This window comes from Emys orbicularis, chromosome 15, assembly GCF_028017835.1.
Source record: "Emys orbicularis isolate rEmyOrb1 chromosome 15, rEmyOrb1.hap1, whole genome shotgun sequence".
Taxonomy (NCBI): domain Eukaryota; kingdom Metazoa; phylum Chordata; order Testudines; family Emydidae; genus Emys; species Emys orbicularis.
The window spans coordinates 16,970,798-16,992,853 of record NC_088697.1 but is presented as its reverse complement, the minus strand read 5'-3'; the positions used below and the strand labels follow the sequence as shown (position 1 = coordinate 16,992,853).

General features: G+C 50.7%; 1 protein-coding gene across 1 annotated transcript in view; it reads right to left on the bottom strand.

Annotated features, from left to right (window-relative positions):
• HEPACAM (hepatic and glial cell adhesion molecule) overlaps window positions 1-22,056 on the bottom strand; it is an 86,264-nt gene that overhangs the window by 2,511 nt on the left and 61,697 nt on the right. The window contains exons 4-6 of the mRNA XM_065417308.1: window positions 6,116-6,209; window positions 2,648-2,721; window positions 621-691 (exon numbers count right to left, since the gene is read on the bottom strand). Coding sequence (XP_065273380.1) covers window positions 621-691; window positions 2,648-2,721; window positions 6,116-6,209 — 239 coding nt within the window. The remainder of the gene's footprint in view (window positions 1-620; window positions 692-2,647; window positions 2,722-6,115; window positions 6,210-22,056) is intronic.

The window sequence follows — 22,056 nt, the reverse complement described above, 5'->3', positions numbered from 1 at the left end:
GCCAAACTCACAGGTGCCACAAATCCCATTGCTACCTGCAAATGCGCCCTTGCCTGCGCTGATCCAGCTTCTTCTCATGCATGGCCAGTTTGTTAGAGCCAGATGAATCTCAGCAGTTTGCTTTGAAGGAGCTCGACTGGCCATTTCCAGGGTGGGTCCCTCTGGGGTTCACGGCCCACAAGTTTTGCTTTGAGTTTCTGGTTCAAACAAACTTCAAACCTCAGAGGAATTGAATCGGAACGTCTGGGTCTCCCCCTATTTCACCTGAAACCACAAGTCCTGTGCAATTTCCATGCACGGCTCTAAACTGATCCAAATTTGTCCAAGACAAACAGCTTCCCCCAAGCAGTGCAGGAGACTCAGCCAAGTGAGTCTATGACTCGCGCTGGTAACAAAAGTTGCTAGGGTCTCACTGAAAGTGTTTCACACAGCTCCAGGATTGTGAGCCCATTTACAAGATCTGTGCCTGTGCCTCCATGTGAACGTGTCCCCTTTGGCCTTGCCTAGAACAACGCTGTCTCACCCTCTTATATGGAAAGAAATTGCCCTGCGCCATTCCAGGGGAAAGCTGTGAAATTACTGGCCTACAGACCCTATGGGTTACAAAGCACAACACTTACTTTGTCCTTTAAGATGTAGAGAGCGACTGGATTCCTGCGTTCATGTTCTCCGCTGCGGGGGACAATCTCAACTGTACAGAAACAGCAACAAACTTCGGTGACATTTCTGATTAATAACTGGAGAAGGACTCTACACACAGCGTGTGTGTGTATGTGTGTATGTATGTGTGTGTATGTGTGTCCATCTGTCCATCCCAGGCCAAACCCGGTGTGTGGGTGTTAGAATCCTCCTGGTTTTGCTTAGATTCCAGGAGCAGGACAAAGACTCAAAGTGGAAGTTCACACAATCTTCCAGTCTCCATTAAGTCAGACTTACTGAGCTAGATTTTGGAAATCCTGCCTGTTGTTTGTGTGACTGGATTACACTAGCAGTGCAGGCCCAGGCTGCCAAGCACAGAATCACACACAAGCGGGGTAAAAACATGCCCACACGTGATTGTGCTGCACAAAAAATAGATCAGGAGTGGGCAGAGCTGGCAGGTCCCTCCCGAGTGTAATATTTAGACAAACTCTGTGGGCAGCCCCCCCAAAGGCTGCATCATAGAAGGAACCTGAGATCACAGCAATCAGCTACTAAAGTTTAGGGAGCAAGAGTCAGCAGCTCTAGGGGTGGCTTACGGCATATAGGACCCCTCCTCTCCTGGGCTCCATATGAGAAATTGGCTCAGATACAGGAAAGGGAAACAGGACTTTTTTGCTCAGATTCATGGTCTGTGAAAAATCAAACAGGAGCCAGGGGGTTATGGAGGATAGGCCCATCAATGGCTATTAGCCAGGATGGGCAGGGATGGTGTCCCTAGCCTCTGTTTGCCAGAAGCTGGGAATGGGCAACATGGGGTGGATCATTTGATCAGGTTCATTCCCTCTGGGGCACCTGGCATTGGCCACTGTCGGTAGACAGGATACTGGGCTTGATGGACCTTTGGTCTGATCCAATATGGCCGTTCTTATGTTCGTATACAAGCCCCTTTGTACCCTCCCCCACCCCAAACAGGCCGAGTGACACAACACTTGCTTTAGGATCCCATCTGGCCTCTGCTTTCATGCATGCATACAGAGCCCCACTGAAGGAACAGGGTCTTAAGCAGAAGCCAGAATAAATGATGGGACTCAGGAGCTAGAAAGCAGAGAAATCTGAAAACAGTTTTTTTGCACGAGCACGGTGCTCCAAAGCCTTCAGTGCATCAGTCACAGCCACAGATTTCCCTCCTCCATGCGAAGCAGGGCTTCCATTGAACAGATGCCACAGAGGAGTGGTTACATGCCTGAACTTCCCCATGCCGGGAGCTCAGGATTAATAGCTGGAAGAATGCCCAACTGAAAGAGCGTGCAAAACATCACAAGGGAAATTGTGTATGCACATGTGGGCAGGAGCCACCAGCGCTGTATTTGTTAACGCTTGTCTCTTCCTGCGGGTTTGTCTCAAGCGTGGGCTCGGTTAGGCCTGTAGCCCGTTAAATCTGGCTCTGGGATGGTGCACAGCACCCTGAGCACAGGCAGGGACATTTCACCCACACATTGATTATTCAGGATAACGACATGATTAAACATCTTCAGACTCAATTTCTGCCTAATGCATCCCTGGGAAATAATTGCTCAGGACAGAGCCCGGTGCTCTTTGTTATACAGGAAGCCAGGACAAAATCTAGCCCGTTGTTATTTATTGTACATGACTTTGACCCAGCTAGCGTTTACTAGTGGCTCTTGTGCTACCCAGCCTGAGGAGTCCCACGGTGACAACTGCGCCTAATGGCAAGGGTTTGCAGGTCACAAGAGTCATTGCATAAGAAGAGGGTCACTAAGGAGCCCTGACAACAAGCTGTTACCAGCTGTTTTCCCAGCTTCCCCGTGTGGGTAAACAGGAAAACTCCTCTTTGACTGTTTTCTTTGCCTGCAGAGGTGCTGTGTTAAGTGGCTGCAAATAGCCACAGAAGTTGGCGGGATTGGCCAACAAGCCCCGCGAGGCTCCAGCCACCTGTGCCCTGCAGAGAGTTCAGAGTAGACAGAATCTCAGGACAATTGTTTACCTTCGTGCTTTAAATGCTCTTCGTTCTGATCCATGTATTCGAAGGAGCTTTGCTTGTCCAGCTTCTGTTTGTCTCTGTTAAATGGACAAGGTGTTTTGTAAAGAACAAGCTGGAAGACTTGTGCTCAGATGCCCTTTGCTAACGATGTTCTCGTCCCAGGGGAAGGCCCTTTGTGTGCTATTTGTCCGGCAATGCTCACTGCTTTTCTGCACCAAGGCAGCACTGAGGCACCGCTGCTGGGGAGGTTTCCCCAGCTTTCTATACAGCCCGAGGCCGCTCCTGAGGAATGTGTTCAGTGGCAGAAGGGAACAAAAATCCCAGGACTGCAAAACGAAAGGAGGGTGGCAGCTGAGTCTTGGAGATGCTGCGGCTGGACCCTGCCTGCTCCAGGACCTGTCACCTCAGCTACTGCAATACTGGCCAGCAAATTCCTGGGACAGCAGGATGGTTTGAAACGCACAGAGGCTGAGGTGGGGCAATGTGGGGAAACAGCCAGGGAGTGAATGAGCGTGAGAGAGATTGAGGGGATTTGGGAATTGGATTGGGATGAGATCCCAGATCTGGGGGGACAGAAGGGAACAGCATTGCAGCAGTGACTCAAGGGAAAAGGCAGGTGAGGAGTAGGGGTTAAATATACATGAGAATGGCGCCGCATGACTCAGGTCAGAATCCACTGCCTGGAGCAAACAAGGAACTGACTTGTAGCCTGGGTTCTATGGCAGCACTAGTCTGGGGGGGACGGGGACGGACACGGCTGGGTCGGGCTCCTCCACTGGGAATAGCTTGTCTTTTATCAGGAGTTTATGTCTGGGAATAGCTCAGGGCGCGTGAGAAGCAGTTAGCTCAGTCTGCCCTATTGTCGAGGTGGATATAAGCTGGTATTTAGCCTTCTCCAACTTTAAATATTTCTGGCTTTTAAAACACCAACCCACCACTTTGTAAGAAACTATCTGAAAATGAACTACAGCGGGGGGGGGGGGGGGGGTGAGGGGGAGCGCTAGCTGGCTGTGCAGCAGCATTACACTCATGCACATTATTTCCGGAAACGTGAGGAACTCATCAGAACTGCAGGACACAAGCAAGCCAGGCTGTTTGTGGTCCTGGGGGAATCAGTGATGGGCAAAGAGAAACCGACAAGAGCCAGGAAAGGAAACAGATTTTAATATTTCAATGACATCTCTGGGGATAGGGAATCCTCCCACTCTCCCTAAGTGCTGATGTTGCCTCAGGCGACAGAATGGGATTTGTTCCGAAGCCCGACCCTTTGCATGGAAGCTGTCCCCTCCCTTGTATCATGTACAATCATAGAATATCAGGGTTAGAAGGGACCTCAGGAGGTCATCTAGTCCAACCCCCTGCTCAAAGCAGGACCAATCCCCAGACAGATTTTTACCCCAGTTCCCTAAATGGCCCCCTCAAGGATTAAACTCACAACCCTGGGTTTAGCAGGCCAATGCTCAAACCACTGAGCTATCCCTCCCCCCGATACTCTCCTTCTATGGCGTGGGCTCCGTCTGCCAGAGAGATTTTGCTCCCCACGAACCCTGCAGTGCAAATAGGCAGAGACACTCCCATTCCCAGCCCGAGTGTAACGCAGGGAGGGCGCTACTGCTAAGTCAACGCCTTTCTTCATGGGCTTTTGGGAAGGGGGTGGACAGAGCAGGACCCAGGACTGGACTCTTGGTCCTTATGAGGCAGTGCAGCGAGGGCAGAGATCGCCCGTCACCTGGCATGGGGACCCTCCACGGGACTAGAGCCAGCAGAGCTCACTCCCATGCCTCCCTCACCACAACCCCCAGTGACGGGAGAGGGATGGGGGAGGAGGGGGCCCGGGGCATCTCGGCAATCTCCACTGGGCTTGAGGTCCCTTCGGTAGGGCAGTCCCCAAGCTGTTCTGTTCTGCAGCCAGGGCAGATAATCATGTGCCATGTCCAGCGCTGTGACAGCCCCTCCTGTCTGGGGCGCGTGGGGTCAGGGCCGGCTCTAGGCACCAGCAAAACAAGCTGGTGCTTGGGGCGGCACATTTTTAGGGGCGGCATGGCCGGCGCCAGAATGCCGCCCCTAAAAATGTGCCCCGACCGCTCTAGCTCACCTCCGCTGCCGCTCGCGCGCCGCTACTCGCCCTCCCTCCCAGGCTCTCAAGCCTGGGAGGGAGGGGGAGCAGCGGCGCGCGAATCAGCTGTTTTGTGCGCCGCGGCCGCTCGGGGTCTCCCCCTCCCTCCCAGGCTCTCAAACCTGGGAGGGAGGGGGAGATCCCGAGCGGCCGTTTCGTGTGCCGCTGCTCCCCCTCCCTCCCTCCCTCCCTCCCTCCCAGACTTGAGAGCCTGGGAGGGAGGGGGAGAAGCGGCGCCCGCGCCGCGGCCACTCGGAGTCTCTCCCTCCCTCCCAGGCTCTCAAACCTGGGAGGGAGGGGGAGATCCCGAGCGGCCGCTGCTCCCCCTCCCTTCCAGGCTTGAGAGCCTGGGGGGAGGAGGCAGGGCTGGGGATTTGGGGAAGGGGCGGAGTTGAGGCGGGGCTGGGGGTGGGGTAATTAAAAAACTGGGGGGGGGGGACAGCCAAAATTGTTTTTGCTTTGGGCGGCAAAAATCCTAGAGCCGGCCCTGCGTGGGGTTATTGGGGTTATTCATTAATTCCGGGGGGGGGGAGGGAGGCAGTTCATTGTGGGTTTGATTGATTGTGGAGTTTGTCGAGTTTAAGTGCCCAGGGCTCTGGGGAGCCCCTTCTTGGAGAGAATAAAGACACCAAGGACATGTTACTGGGGTTGTGTTCCCTGCGGCAGACAAAAGGCCCCCGGGCCTGACTCTCACCTGGGCTCCTCAGACAGCCCAGCAAACCACATGGAGCCATTTTCTGGGAGATGGTCCCCAGAGAGCTCCCAGCTTCTCAGCCAGCCCCACCCCACTAGGGTGACCAGATGTCCCGATTTTATAGTCTTTTTCTTATATGGGCTCCTATTACCCCCCCACCACCTGTCCCGATTTTTCACACTTGCTGTCTGGTCACCCTACGCCCCACTCCCCCCATTGGGCTGGCATGGGTGAGAATATGCAGCGTGAGAGGATAGATTGGAAAGAGAGAATAGGCCACAAGGAAACAAATACAGATAAATACTGGTGTGTCGAAGCGAGACAGGCCTGACAGAACGGGGGGAGCAGCCAGGGGGCGCTGTGTCCCTGTGCGATCCCCGGGATGGGGCTGGAAGCCTGGTGCGGGGGAGCAGCCAGGGGGCGCTGTGTCCCTGTGCGATCCCCGGGATGGGGCTGGGAGCCAGGACCCTGGTGCAGGGGATCCATCGGGGGAGCTGTGTCCCTCTGCAATCCCCGGGATGGGGCCGGGAGCCTGGTGCGGGGGAGCAGCCAGGGGGCGCTGTGGCCCTGTGCGATCCCCGGGATGGGGCTGGGAGCCGGGAGCCTGGTGCGGGGGAGCAGAGTAACAGCTATTTTATTCAAGTTATATGAAAATGCTCACTTTTTGGAGGGTTTCCAGCAGGCACAGACCGTCACCAAGGTGACGAGGAGGAAAATGCCCCCAGTGGAGAGGATTATGTAGAGGGAGCTCCTTCCTAGGAGAGAGAAGGGAGAGGAATTACCGCTCACACCCACAGCGGCTGCCGTGTCACTGCCTCAGCCGTTACAAAGCCCATTCTGCTCTCTGCAGATAGTACAAGGAGCAACCCAGCGTCAGTCTGCCCTCAGCAATGCTCAGCTCGGGGTCACACTGACACCCTGCCAGGGATCCCACTGATGGAGGAGAACCCAAACAGTCCAGGAGATGAGCACAATCCTCTGTTTCTTTCAGTTCCAACACACACAGCTGGGGAGAGCTGGAGGAGATCTGGACCAGCCTCTCTGGGCCCCTAGCATAAGGTAAATGAAGCAGAAAGAGACAATTTGCCCCTCTTCCAAGCCTCCAGCCTGACCCCCAGGACCCTGTTAAGTGCCCTGCTTTATCACTTCCCAGGTGTTTGTCAAACACCATACCCAGCAGGGATGCTGCAGAGGCAGTGAATGCCAGCGACTAGCAGAGAATGTTTGCTGGCCCTGGGTCTTGGACACACTGGAACTTCAGTGCCTGGGTTGGGTGGGGTCTGTGTCAGTGAGACTCAGACCTCAGGGGTTCAGAAGCCAAATTAGTGTCAACATTACCCAAAAGAGCCACAGTTGACAGTGAATTCATTGTCATTTACTATAGTACTATTCGTATTAAACAGTATGACGGGAAAATTTAGTTTATATTGTGACGGGGCAAGGCCACATGGCTATAGTAAAGTAGTGGGAGACAGATATATTAGCCACAGGCTAAACAAATCCCTGTTACCAGGATAAACAAATGGCAGCTGCTCCAGGTCAATTAAGACACCTGCGGCCAATTAAGAACTTTTCAGAAGGCAGGGAGGACAGCTAGGTTGATTGGGACACCTGAAGCCAATCAGGGGCTGGCTGAAACTAGGTAAAAACCTTCCACTTAGTCAGGTGGGGGCGTGTGTCAGGAGCTGCAGGAGGAAGCTGCGCTGTTGGAGAGAATGAGCAGTATAAACCATATCAGGCACAAGGAAGGAGGCCCTGAGGTAAGGGTGAAGTGGATATTGAGGAATTTGGGGGCTACTGTGGGGAAATGGCCTAGGGAATTGTATGCGTCCTGTTTCTAAAAAGTCAGCTATCATAGCTGATACTATTAGGGTCCCTGGGCTGGAGCGTGGAGTACAGGGTGGGCCCGGGCTCCCCCCTTTGCCCCCCCCCCGATTAATCACTGAGACTGGGAGACAACAGAGACTGTGCAAGGGAGGGTAGCTTCTCCTCACCTCCCTTGCTGGCTTATGATGAAAATGGCTCAGTAGGCTGTGACCCTTGCCTCTAGAAAGAGAAGGGCTATGTGGAGGGTCACAGTGAGCCTCTGAGGCTAGCGAAATCCACCAGGAAATGCAGGACCCACGGAGATAAGGACAGAGCTTTGTCACTATATATATATATAAAAATATAATAAAAATATATATAAAAAATAGGACTGTCAAGTGATTAAAAAAATTAATCGCAATTAATCATGCGATTAATCACGCTGTTAAACAATAATAGAATACCATTTATTTTAATATTTTTGGATGTTTTCTACATTTTCAAATATATTGCTTTCAATTACAATACAGAATACTAAGTGTACAGTGCTTACTTTATATTCATTTTTATTACAAATATTTGCACTGTAAAAAGAAAATAAATAGTATTTTTCAATTCACCTAATACAAGTACTGTAGTGCAATCTCTTTATCATGAAAGTTGAACTTACAAATGTAGAATTATGTACAAAAAATAACTGCACTCAAAAATAAAACAATGTAAAGCATTAGAGCCTACAAGTCCACTCAGTCCTACTTCTTGTTCAGCCAATCGCTCAGACAAACAAGTTTGTTTACATTTGCAGGAGATAATGCTTAGAGTTGCCAGGAGTCCAGTTTTCAATCGGAACACCCAGTTGAAAAGGGACCCTGGCGACTCTGGTCAGCACAGCTGACTGGGCCACTAAAAGTCCGGTTGGTGGCGCAGCAGGGCTAAGTCAGGCTCCCTGCCTGCCCTGGCTCTGTGTGGCTCCAAGAAGTGGCCGGCATGTCTGGCTCCTAGGTGCAGGGGCAGCCACGGGGGCTCCACATGCTGCTCCCGCCCTGAGCTGCGGGGCTGGTGCCTGAAGGCATGGGCAGCGTGCAGAAGCCCCTGCACCTAGGAGGCTGGTCATGCCGGCCACTTCTGGGAGCTGCATGGAGGCAGGGCAGGCAGGGAGCCTGCCTTATCCCCGCTGCACCGTCGACCGGGAGCTGCCTGAAGTAAGCGCTGCCCAGCCGGAGCCTGCACCCCAATCCCCCTCCTGCACCCCAACCCCCTGCCCCAGCCATGAGTACCCTCCTGCGCTCCAAACCCCTCATCCCTGGCCCCACCACAGAGCCTGCACCACCAGCTGGAACCCTCACCCCCTCCTGCACCTCAATTCCCTGCCCCAGCCCAGAGCTCCCTCCTGCACCCTGAACCCCTCATTTCTGGCTCCATCCTGGAGCCCACACCCTCAGCTGGAGCCCTCACCCCCTCCCACACCTCAACCCCAACCCCCTGTTCCAGACTGGTGAAAGTGAGTGAGGGTCGGAGAGAGCGAGCGATGGAGGGAGGGGGGATGGAGTGAGTGGGGGCAGGGCCTTGGAGAAGGAGTGGGGCAGGGGGAGGGGCAAGGGTGTTTGGTTTTGTGCGATTAGCAAGTTGGCCACCCTAATAGTGCTGCCCATTTCTTGTTTATAATGTCACCTGAAAGTGAGAACAGGTGTACACATGGCACTGTTGTAATCGGCACGTCAAGATATTTACGTGCCAGATGCGCTAAAGATTCATATGTCCATGCTTCAACCACCATTCCAGAGGACATGCATCCATGCTGATGACGGGTTCTGCTCGATAACGATCCAAAGCAGTGTGGACCAATGCATGTTCATTTTCATCATCTGAGTCAGATGCCACCAGCAGAAGGTTGATTTTCTTTTTTGGTGCTTCGGGTTCTGTAGTTTCCGCATCAGAGTGTTTCATAGATTCATAGATTCTAGGACTGGAAGGGACCTCGAGAGGTCATCGAGTCCAGTCCCCTGCCCGCATGGCAGGACCAAATACTGTCTAGACCATCCCTGATAGACATTTATCTAACCTACTCTTAAATATCTCCAGAGATGGAGATTCCACAACCTCCCTAGGCAATTTATTCCAGTGTTTAACCACCCTGACAGTTAGGAACTTTTTCCTAATGTCCAACCTAGACCTCCCTTGCTGCAGTTTAAGCCCATTGCTTCTTGTTCTATCCTTAGAGGCTAAGGTGAACAAGTTTTCTCCCTCCTCCTTATGACACCCTTTTAAATACCTGAAAACTGCTATCATGTCCCCTCTCAGTCTTCTCTTTTCCAAACTAAACAAACCCAATTCTTTCAGCCTTCCTTCATAGGTCATGTTCTCAAGACCTTTAATCATTCTTGTTGCTCTTCTCTGGACCCTTTCCAATTTCTCCACATCTTTTTTGAAGTGCGGTGCCCAGAACTGGACACAATACTCCAGCTGAGGCCTAACCAGAGCAGAGTAGAGTGGAAGAATGACTTCTCGTGTCTTGCTCACAACACACCTGTTAATACATCCCAGAATCATGTTTGCTTTTTTTGCAACAGCATCACACTGTTGACTCATATTTAGCTTGTGGTCCACTATAACCCCTAGATCCCTTTCTGCCGTACTCCTTCCTAGACAGTCTCTTCCCATTCTGTATGTGTGAAACTGATTTTTTCTTCCTAAGTGGAGCACTTTGCATTTGTCTTTGTTAAACTTCATCCTGTTTAACTCAGACCATTTCTCCAATTTGTCCAGATCATTTTGAATTATGACCCTGTCCTCCAAAGCAGTTGCAATCCCTCCCAGTTTGGTATCATCCGCAAACTTAATAAGCGTACTTTCTATGCCAATATCTAAGTCGTTGATGAAGATATTGAACAGAGCCGGTCCCAAAACAGACCCCTGCGGTACCCCACTCGTTATGCCTTTCCAGCAGGATTGGGAACCATTAATAACAACTCTCTGAGTACAGTTATCCAGCAAGTTATGCACCCACCTTATAGTAGCCCCATCTAAATTGTATTTGCCTAGTTTATCGATAAGAATATCATGCGAGACCGTATCAAATGCCTTACTAAGGTCTAGGTATACCACATCCACAGCTTCACCCTTATCCATAAGGCTCGTTATCCTATCAAAGAAAGCTATCAGATTGGTTTGACATGATTTGTTCTTTACAAATCCATGCTGGCTGTTCTCTATCACCTTACCACCTTCCAAGTGTTTGCAGATGATTTCCTTAATTACTTGCTCCATTATCTTCCCTGGCACAGAAGTTAAACTAACTGGTCTGTAGTTTCCTGGGTTGTTTTTATTTCCCTTTTTATAGATGGGCACTATATTTGCCCTTTTCCAGTCTTCTGGAATCTCTCTTTTAAGACTTCTGAAAGCATGCTCCACCCCTCATATCTCTCAGATTTTGGAAGGCACTTCAGATTCTTAAACCTTGGATCGATTGCTCTAGCTATGTTTAGAAATCTCACATTGGTACCTTCTTTGCGTTTTGTCAAATCTTCAGTGAAAGTGTTCTTAAAATGAACAACATGTGCTGTGTCATCATCCAACACTGCTGTAACATGAAATATATGGCAGAATGCAGGTAAAACAGAGCAGGAGACATACAATTATCCCCCACAGAGTTCACCCACAAATTTAGTTAACACATTATTTTTTAATGAGCGTCATCAGCATGGAAGCATGTCCTCTGGAATGGTGGCCAAAGCATGAAGGGGCATTGTACCAGGGTAGTCACCCCACTCCTGCCCAGAGGGGTTAACAACAGCCCGGGAGAGGGCTGTGGCTGGGGCAAGCAGCTCCAAGACCGACTGGGGAAGCAGCCTCAGCTGGGGCCACGCCCCAATCAGGGCCCAGCTAGCCCTTATAAGAGGGCAGTGGGCCAGGAGCACTCAGTCTCTCTCTGCCTCTAGAGAGGGAAGAGCCTGGCTGCTTAGGAGCTCACAGGGTACCTAGAGAAGAGCAGGGCTGGGGTCCCGAAGACAGTCTGCCGGGTGAAGAAACCTGGGCGGCCGCTGACCTGTTGGGCCTGTGGGCAACAGGGCCACGTGCAACGGACATGCCCAGGCCCAGTGCCAAAGGTTCACATCAATCCCGGCGGCGGACGGAACCCCAAATGGAACACAGGAAGCCCCGGGCAGAACGGAGGCAGGATGCCTGCTGGGGTTGCTGGGTACCCAGCCATATTAGGAGGTCCTGCCCCCTCAGGGGAACTCAGTGGGGGCCAGGGGAGATGCCTGTGGGCCCGGGAGGGCCGGAACTGGAGTCAGAGTCGGTCGCCAGGACGGAGGGGACCCCGAAGGATGTCGGGACCCAGACCATCGCTGGGCCAGTTTCCGATAAGGAAATCCAGACCGAGTGGGGCTGGCAAGAGGCCGGGGCCCAGGTGATTGTGGAGCAGACCACCAAGTAGACACAGACCCTTGGGGTGGAGGGTCCGGATGACGCAGACATACAGGCATGGCTAGAGGCTGTGGTGTTGGCCCGCCGGAAGGCCGAGGCCCAGGTCCAGGAGATGGCCCGAGGCTGGGAGGCCTCGGAGTGGAAGCGTGCGAGCCTGGAGGGGCAGCCCTGGAGGGCCAACTTTGGGGAGCCCAGGCCCAGAGGCCCCCTGTCCCCAGGGTTGGGGATTTTGAGGGGTGGTGGTGGTGTAGTGGGGTGATCACCCCACTCCTGCCCAGGGGGTGGGGGTGGGGGGTAAACAGCCCAGGAGAGGGCTCTGGCTGGGGCAAGCAGCTCCAAGGCTGACTGGGGAAGCAGCCTCAGCTGGGGCCATGCCCCAATCAGGGCCCAGCTGGCCCTTATAAGAGGGCAGTGGGGCAGAAGCAATCAGTCTCTCTCCGCCTCTAGAGAGGGAAGGGCCTGGCTGCATAGGAGCTCACAGGGTACCTAGAGTGGAGCAGGGCTGGGGGAAGGCCAGAGGAGCTGGGGAGCTCCGGCCTGGAAACCCCCCAGGCTGCAGGCCTTGTTAAAGGCCCAGAAGGGTACTGGTGTTGCAAAGGGCAGCCCAGGGGTAGGCCAAGGCAGCAGGTCCAACCCCCCCTTTCCTGTGATGAGTGGCTTGTACACTGCAGTCTGCTCCAGTGAACAGGGGCTAGATGGTTACTGGCAGTAGCCTGATACTGAGGCGAGGTGAGGGTTGGGGGTTCCCCTGAGTGGGGAAACCCAGATTGGGGGTTGCTGCAGTGGGCAGAACCCCTGGGTAAAGGGCACCGGGGTCCTGGAGGGACACGGGGGGACAGCGGCAAGTGGGATACCGGCCTGCAGAGGGCGCTGGAAAAAGAGCTAATTCCCAGGAAACCAGCAGGAGGCGCCACAAGGGTGAGTCTCGCTCTGCTACAGGCATATGAATGTTTAGTATATCTGGCACAAAAATATCTTGCAACGCCAGCTACAAAAGTGCCATGTGACTGCCTGTTCTCACATTGTAAATAAGAAGTGGGCAGCATTATCTCCTGTAAATGTAAACAAACTTGTTTGTCTTAGTGACTGGCTGAACAAGAAGTAGGACTGAGTGGACTTGTAGGCTCTGAAGTTTTACATTGTTTTGTTTTTGAGTGCAGTTATATAACAAAAAATCTACATTTGTAAGTTGCACTTTCACGATAAAGAGATTGCACTACAGTACTTGTATGAGGAGAATTGAAAAATACTGTTATCTTTTTTACAGTGAAATATTTGTAATAAAAAATTATAATATAAAGTGAGCACTGTGCACTTTGTATTCTGTGTTGTAATTGAAATGTATTTGAAAATGTAGAAAAACATCCAAAATATTTAATAAATGTCAATTGGTATTCTATTGTTTAACAGTGCGATTAAAACTGTGATTAATCGTGATTAATTTTTTTAAGTTAATCATGTGAGTTAACTGCAATTAATCAACAGCCCTATAAATAATATATGTATATATTATTCTCACAGCAAAATGACTGACCAAGTATTATTATTTTATCAACTACAATTGGCTAATCACATAGTAAAAGCATCCTGACTGGTTAATAGTTTAGATTGGTTAATAATTAAATCACACAGTGTTTTAATAACATGTGCTGCAAAGAGCCGCAGGAGACACGTTAAAGAGCCTCTACCGGCTCCCAAGCCACAGTCTGAGTATCACTGGCCTATGTGCTCTAGTCCCAACGCCTTTGACTCAGAAATGGGCTCTGTGCAGAATTGCCCATGCTGCACTGTCGCTCCTGCTCCTGGCAGGGCTAATCTGCTGGGCAGCAGGCTGCAGGTGGCAGAATATGGCCCATGTTCATGCTGTTTCCAGTGGTGCTGGGGGCTCCTGGTTTGGTGGGTGCCCAGCTGAGCTCTGGGCCAGATGGTGGCCCCAGGACATGGTGATTTTGTTTTGCTCTGTAGAAGCCGTGTTGCCAACAGATTACAAGGCCTTCTGGCCAATGCTCTGTGCATATGGACACTCACTGTAACACATGGCTCCAGTCTGGGACTGGTGTCCGACAGACTGAAGCCCCTGGGTTCACCCAGCACCTCAAGCCAGGCCTCTCCCTCCACCCCCACCAACCAGCTTGTGCCTCGCTCTCAGGAAGGGAGTGCAGAACAACTGGCCTTGCAGTGTGACCAGGGCCCCTTGCTGAGAACCACCTGCCTCCAGCGCCCTCTGGGTTACAGCAGGGGCTGAGAGTTGGAGCTGCTTATTGTGCAGGAACATCACTGAATGGCTCAGACTCAGCACTGAGGAGAGGGAAGTAAGATCAGTGGAGCAGCACCCAGCCATCTGAATTCAGGCCAGGCTGCGTGGATGCAGTGCCTACTCCGGGTGGCTCATCTGTTCCATGGCTGCTCTGAGAGCTCCAGCCAGTTGATAGCTTCCCTCTTTTTCTGCTTCTGTGACGAAACATCCCATCCTGTACTCAGCCCCACGTGAGCTCACCTCCAGGCCATGCGGCAGGGACTGAAAGGTGAGGGATATGCAGACTTTGCTCTGAGCAATGCATGCTGGGAGTTAGCTTTTGCAGAGTTATAAACTGTTGTGAAAACAGCTTGCTCATAAAAATGTTCCCAGAGTTAGTTACCATGTTTGTAATGTTCCAGGTTCCGGGGGGGACAGAGTAGGACAGTAACCCTAGCCATCATGTTGAGACAGGCTGAGAGGACAAGACTACAGAGCTCAGCTGGGCAAACTTTTTCAAAAAAATAGTTTATTCACTGAAAAACGCAGTTTTTGTGAACCCAAATCTGATGTGAATTCACTGACTCATTATGGCCAAAAATCTTTTTTGGAGGGGCTAGAGCAGGGGAGGGCAAACTATGGCCCACGGGCTGGATCCAGCCCATCAGGGCTTTCAATCCAGCCAATGCGATTGCCAGCCCCATAGCCCCGCTGCGCTAAGGCAGGCTCCCTGTCTGCCCTGGCCCCATGCCACTCCTGGAAGCGGCAGGCACCAGGGCCCTGTGGCCCCTGAAGGAGGGGAGCAGAGGGCTCCGTGCACTGCCCTCGCCTGTAGGCGCAGCTCCCATTGGCCGGGAACAGGGAACTGCAGCCAATGGGAGCTTTGGGGGTGGTACCCACAGGTGAGGGCAGCATGCGGCAGAGCCGCCTGCCCCACCCCACTCCCAGGAGCCACTGCCGGACATGCTGGCCACTTCCGGGAGCGGCGTGGGGCCAGGGCAGGCAGGAAGCCTGCCTTAGCCCCACTGCGTGCCGCTGCCACCCTAAAGCCGCTCGAGGTAAGCGGCGCCGGGCCGGAGCCCATATCCCGAACCCCTCCTGAACTCCGCACCCCAACCCCCTGCCCTGATCCCCCTGCTGCACCCTGTACCCCTCCTGCACCCTAACCCCTTGCCCTGAGCCCCTTCCTGCACACCACACCCCTACCCACACCCCACTCTCCCTCCTGCACCCCAACCCCCTGCCCCAGCCCTACATTCATGGCCCTGCATACAATTTTCCCACCCAGATGTGGCCCTCGGGCCAAAAAGTTTGCCCACTCCTGGGCTAGAGTCACAAGGGGACTTTGGTGCTGTTCACAAAGTAGTAGTGGAGGAGACTCCCACTTGACAACTTTTAGCCCCGTGGCTAGTGCACTCATCTAGCATGTGGGAAACCCAGGTCCAAGTCCCCCCTTTACCTGCTGTGGAGCAGGGAGCTGAATGTGGGTACAGCCCTCCCAGGAGAGCACTCTAACGGCTGGGCTCTGGGGCTCTCACATGGGCCCATTGAAGCTGTTCCACTTTGTATAAATAACTAAACAGCCAATCGAGCATCTCACCTCCCAGGTGAGTGCCCTAAACACCAGACCATAAAGTCATTTATTCTCTCACTCTTTCTGGCCCAGTGACTAGTTCAAATGAAAAGTTTCTTTGGCTCCAAAGCAGACTTTGCCAATTCACCAAAAACTTCAGAAGTTTTTGGATTTGGTTCGGGTTGAACCACTTTTTAAAAAAATATATTTTTTTGGAACTGCCAGTGAACCGAAAAATCAATTATTTGCCCAGCTCTGCTACAGAGGTTTTGGATCTGCTCATCTGCCTATCTCAGTGATCACTTACTGGGTGTCCACTTGGAGGCACCAAAGGCCTGATTTTCATTAGTACCTACAGCAAATATCGATTTCAGCTGAGGATGGGCTACTCAGCTCCTCTGCACATGTTATAAAATTTGGGCATCAAGTTTAGGCACAAATTCTCAAGTGTTACCACAAATGTAACAGAGGATGAACTTCCCTCCTAGCCCCTTCTCTCCCCCCCGCCCACAAGGGGGGACTTTCACTGTTGCCAACTCTCACAATTTTATCTTGATAATTGATGATCATTTATTGTGATAATTGGTGCACGTCTTTGCAATAACCACAGTCTTGTAGCAGATAAGCCTGATACCAATTGGAATGAAAAACAATATCCGTGAAGGAGTAATTCCATTTGGTGTTGCTGATTTGCAGCTAATTCTTCATTGAGCAAAGGCTAGGGGAGAAAACCCTGATCTAAATCCACTGCAGAGAAAGTGGCAGGTGGTTGGCACTGCAATTCAGCTTTGCCCGCTGGCGTTTCCTGCAGCTGTGCTGGTTTCCAAACATCTTGGTCTTCCAAGCCTCTGGGCGCAGTCAGTGCTGCCAAGAGGAGGACTTTGACCCTAAGGCACACCTCTGTCTGCCGAGGCATCCACACTGAACGTTCAGGTAGAATGGTCACCCTCTTCAGACTTGCTTGTTGGAACGTGTGGACAATGTGCTCTGACATGCTAAATGATCTAGAGGAGGCCAATGACCCTAGGAAGTCTGCCATCGATGTAGACCGTCTCTCTGAAACCAGACTAACTGACAGGCTCTCTGCACCAGAGGCATTACACTTTCTTCTGGCACAGAAAAAGCAAACACCACCACCATAAACATGGGGTGGGGTTTGCAGGCAGAAACTCAGTAGTATCCATGGTTGAATGTCCCATTGCAACATTAGAATGAATCGTACCACTCAGAATATCTACCACAGGAGGTTTTGCCAACATCATTAGTATATCTGCTCCATCACTCTCCAGCTCTGAAGAGAAGGACTTGTTCTATCAGCAACTCGACAGTGCCATCAGCAAGCTACCACCGGGCAAGCAACTCTGTCTACTGGGAGACTTCAACACCAGAGTCAGCTCAGGTCACAAGATGTGGCTGCTATGCACTGGCCACCATGGAGTGGGAAAAATGAACAACAATGGGCAAAGGCTGGAGCTCTGCACCCCCAAGGACTGAGCATGACCAACACCTACTTCCAAGGCAGTCTCTTGCTGGACGGTCTTGTGGAGACACCCCAGATGTGGATGCTGGCACTGACTGAATTTAATTGTCACCTGCAGAAAACCTCTACAGGATGTTCTCCATACTCGCAGTTTTCACAGTGTGTGGCAAAATATGGCTTTCACTACAGAAATTCCATCATACCCAACAAAACTGTTGCCCATGTATTAACATCAACAACACAAAAGACCAAGGAAGATGTCTCCAAATCACTTCAAATCTCCTGGAAGCTATGTCATCAGTTGTACTTCTCCTGAATGCTGATGCAGCATGAATACACTCCGAATGAATATACATATAGCTGCAACCTTCGCTTTTGGTAAAAAGACTGTACAAGATAAAGACTGCTTTGCAGTATGTTCTGAAGAAATGCTTCCAGTTATTGAATCAAAGTGCACAGCATATCTGCACCACAACATGAACTCCTCTCCTGAAACATGGGCTAACTGCAGAGTGGCCAAAGCACAATGCAATGAACAGCAAGGCAATGTGCTAAATCATACTGGCTCGATCTGTGTGAGAAGAGACCTCTTAGATCTCCAATCTCAATGGATGCTTGTATGTATGATGCAATCAAGAAAGCAATAGGTCCGTCAGCCAAAAAGACTGCCTCGTTCAAATCTCTTAATGGAGACATCATCATTGACGGAAGCAAACAGATGCAGTGATGGGTTGAACGCTATCACGAAATCGATTCATGTGAAACCACAGTTTCTGAAGCAGCACTAAATGGAATCCTCAAGCTTCAGACCATCCAACAACTCGATACAGAACCATTTAAAAATGAGCTAGTACATGTAATCAGCTTCCTAGCAGCAGGAAAGGCTGCAGAAAGAGATGGAATTCCAGCTGAAGTACTGAAACAAGGGCAGGTTGTGTTGAAACATCCACACAATGTGTTGCTTGGCTACTGGAGGCAAGGAGGGGCACCACAAGACACGAAGGATGCCAACATCATAACACTGTATAAAACCAAAGGAGATTGCAGTGATTGCCACCACTACCGAGGAATTTCTCTCCTCACTGTTGCTGGCAAGGCATTTGCACAGGTCATTCTCAAAACATAAGTTCTGGCTGAACATACATATCCACAGTCAGTGCAGCTTCCATGCTGGTAGATCTACTTTTAACATGGTCTTCACACTAAGGCAGCTGCAAGAAAAGCGTCAGGAACAAGGAAAACCTCTCTAAGTTGCCTTCCTAGATCTTACCTGGTTAGCAGAACAGGCCTTTTTCAACTGCTAGAGAGAACTGGTTGCCCCCCGTCCTTCTCAGTCAGATTCAATTCTTCCATGAAGGCTATAGTCTGGTATTATGGTGATCAATCTGACAAATCGGAAACATGCTGTGGTTTCAAACAGGTATGTGTTTTGGCACAACACTCTTCGGTCTATTCTGTCTGCTACTTCGTCATGCTTTCTCCTCTCCATACAAGCTCAAATGGAAAAAACTCTTCAATATTGCACATCTAAGAGCAAACAACAAAGTCCAACACCTGCTGATAAGAGAATTTCTTTTTGCCAACAATGCAGGACTCATCACACACAGTGAAGCGGTGCTGCTGCAACTCTAACAGCTTTTCGCTAGCTTGTCATACATCTGTCTAAAGAAGACAATGAATATGGCACAAGGTGTGTTGATTGCACCAGAAGTTTCAATAGCTAACACTACGCTAAAAGTTGTGCACAGGTTCTGCTATCTAGGATCAACTGTGTCAGATAACTTATCTCAAGATGAAGAGTTTAAATCTCACATCAGAAAGGCAGGTCCTATATTTGGCCAACTGACTAAGTGTGTGTGTGATAACAGGAAACTAACACTGAACACCAAGGTATGAGTTTGCCAGATGTGTGTTTCGAGCATGCTGCTGTATGGTGGCGAGACCTGGACCTCCTACAATGGGCATAAAGAAGACTAAACACCTTCCACACCTATTGTCCACACTGTGCTCTAAATATCAAATGGGAAAGCAGAGTTCCTGACACCAAAGTAAAGCAAAATTGCCAAGTCTAATCACTAATCTCAAATACAGACATCTCTGTTGCCTTGGTCTTCTACATCCGATGGAGGATGGACCCATTCCAAAGCATCTCCTGTATGGAGAACTTGTGGATGCTGCAAGGCTACTGGGCCGACCTAGCTTGATGTTCAAGGACATTTGCAAGAGGGACTTGAAAACTTTCAAGATCTACACTGCAAGCTGGGAAGATACGGCTAACAGGCCGCCCTGCAGCACTAAGCTTTGCCAGGGAGTCAAATAGGCTGAAGAGAGGTGTTTGAGAGTGAGAGAAAAGTGAAGAGAGCAAAGAGGAAAGCATAGCAGGCCTCAAGGAGAACGGTTGTCACTGTTTTGATGTTCTTCTTAAAGCCCTAGCTCCTGGAGTCATGTGATGACATGAGAATCTCAGCTCTCATTTTTAAATGAGTACGTTTCTAGCTCACTCAAGCTTACTTTCTAGCTTACAGAAGGCCAAGGAAAAGAACCCAATACATATTTTTTTTTAAATCTCATGATTGTTTGAGCCCAGCTCATGATTTTTGAATGTTTGAGGTTGGCAATGCTGCATTTTTAACATCATGAGTGGAAGAGATTCCTCTCCTGGTGGGTGAGATGCCAGATGAGCAGCACAGGGGTCGGTGAAAGGTTATTGTTGTGTATTTGGTTGTCACGGTAACAGAACCTTGTGTTGCTATGGCAACTGAGTTAGATTATTAGGGGATAGCCCAGCCAGCTTTGGCTGGCTGTTGGTTAGTTCTGAGTGTGGAAATAAATGGCTGCTACAAGGTTTACAGCTCTCTGTGTCTCCAGTGATTTCTTCCTAAAACTGTTGCCCCCAAGGATATAACAACGTGCCGATGAGGATGGGATGTCTGTGCTGCCCCAGCAACAGAAGGAAGTAGAAGTTAAGGTACAAAAAAACCCCCAAACAAACCTTGTTTGCTGCTGGAAGGGGGTGAGAACTGGCTTGTTTGTACTGACTGTGCAAACTGAAACTAAAATCATGGCTACACTTACAGGGACTCTGGAACCTTTTGAGGAGACTATAGTGCAATGGCGTGTATATACTGAGGCCTGGTCTACACTACGAGTTTAGGTCGACTTTAACAGCGTTAAATCGAATTAAGCCTGGACACGTTCACAAGACGAAGCCCTTTCTTTTGACTTAAAGGGCCCTTTAAACCGGTTTCTTTACTCCGCCTCCGACGAGGGGATTAGCGATAAAATCGGCCTTAGCGGGTCGGAATTGGGATAGTGTGGACGGAATTTGATGTTATTGGCCTCCGGGAGCTATCCCACAGTGCTTCATTGTGACCGCTCTGGACAGCACTCTCAACTCAGATGCACTGACCAGGTAGACAGGAAAAGCCCCGCGAATGTATGAATTTCATTTCCTGTTTGCTCAGCGTGGAGAGCACAGGTGACCACGCAGAGCTCATCAGCACAGGTAACCGTGATGGAGTCCCAGGATCGCAAAAGAGCTCCAGCATGGACAGAACGGGAGGTACGGGATCTGCTCGCCATATGGGGAGATGAATCAGTGCTAGCTGAACTCCGTAGCAGTAAACGAAATGGCAAAATATTAGAAAAGGTCTCTAAGGCCATGAAGGACAGAGGCCATAACAGGGACGCACAGCAGTGCCGCGTAAAAATTAAGGAGCTACGGCAAGCCTACCACAAAGCCAGAGAGGCAAACGGAAGGTCCGGGGCAGAGCTGCAAACATGCCGCTTCTACGCGGAGCTGCATGCCATTCTAGGGGGTGCAGCCACCACTACCCCAACCGTGTGCTATGACTCCTTCACTGGAGAAACACACAGGGAAGCGGGTTCGGGGTATGAGGAAGATGAGGATGGAGATAATGTAGATAGCTCACAGCAGCAAGGAAGCGGAGAAACCGGTTTCCCCAACAGCCAGGATATGTTTATCACCCTGGACCTGGAACCAGTAACCCCCGAACTCACCCAAGGCGTGCTCCCAGACCCTGAGGGCACACAGGGGACCTCTGGTGAGTGTACCTTTGTAAATATTACACATGGTTTAAAAGCAAGCGTGTTTAATGATTAATGATTGATTTGCCCTGGCAATCGCGGCCAGTACAGCTACTGGAAAAGTCTGTTAACGTGTATGGGGATGGAGCAGAAATCCTCCAGGGACATCTCCAGAAAACTCTCCTTCATGTACTCCCAAAGCCTTTGCAAAAGGTTTCTGGGGAGGGCTGCCTTATCCCGTCCGCCATGGTAGGACACTTTACCACGCCAGGCCCGTAGCACGTAGTCTGGAATCATTGCATAACAAAGCATGGCAGCGTATGGTCCCGGTGTTTGCTGGCATGCAGACAACATCCATTCCTTATCGCTCTTTGATATCCTCAGGAGAGTGATATCATTCACGGTCACCTGGTTGAAATGGGGCGATTTTATTAAGGGGACATTCAGAGGTGCCTCTTCCTGCTCTACTGAACAGAAATATTCCCCGCTGTTAGCCACGCGGTGGGGGGGAGGGGTGAAGTGATCATCCCAGAGAATTGGGTGTGTGGGGGGGAGGGGAGTTAGTTGGGTTTGTGCTGCATGTTAACCCGGAAACCGCAGCCCCTCCTTTTACATTGCAAACCCATTTTAAATGGCCAACCCAACGGGTGCTTGGTATGGGAAATGAGAGCGCTACTGTTTGAAACCATTCCCACATGTTAAGAAGGTTAAAAAAGCCAAAAGACTGTGTCTTACCATGGTTGCCTGCAAGCCAAAATCTGTTGCCTGGTACTGCGTGAGTGATCTCTCACACCAAACCGGCAGGCCCTCAATATAAGAGGAAAAATGCGACCTTGTAACGAAAGCACATGTGCTGTGTAATGTGAACAGCAAAATTTAACGTGAAAGAGTGTACCCCTTGTTCTCTAAAATGTCTTTTTTAACCACCTCTCCCTTCTCCTCCACCAGCTGAAAATGTTTCTCCTTCACAGAGGCTGTGAAGATTAGAAGGAGAAAACGGCGGACTCGGGATGATATGTTCACGGAGCTCCA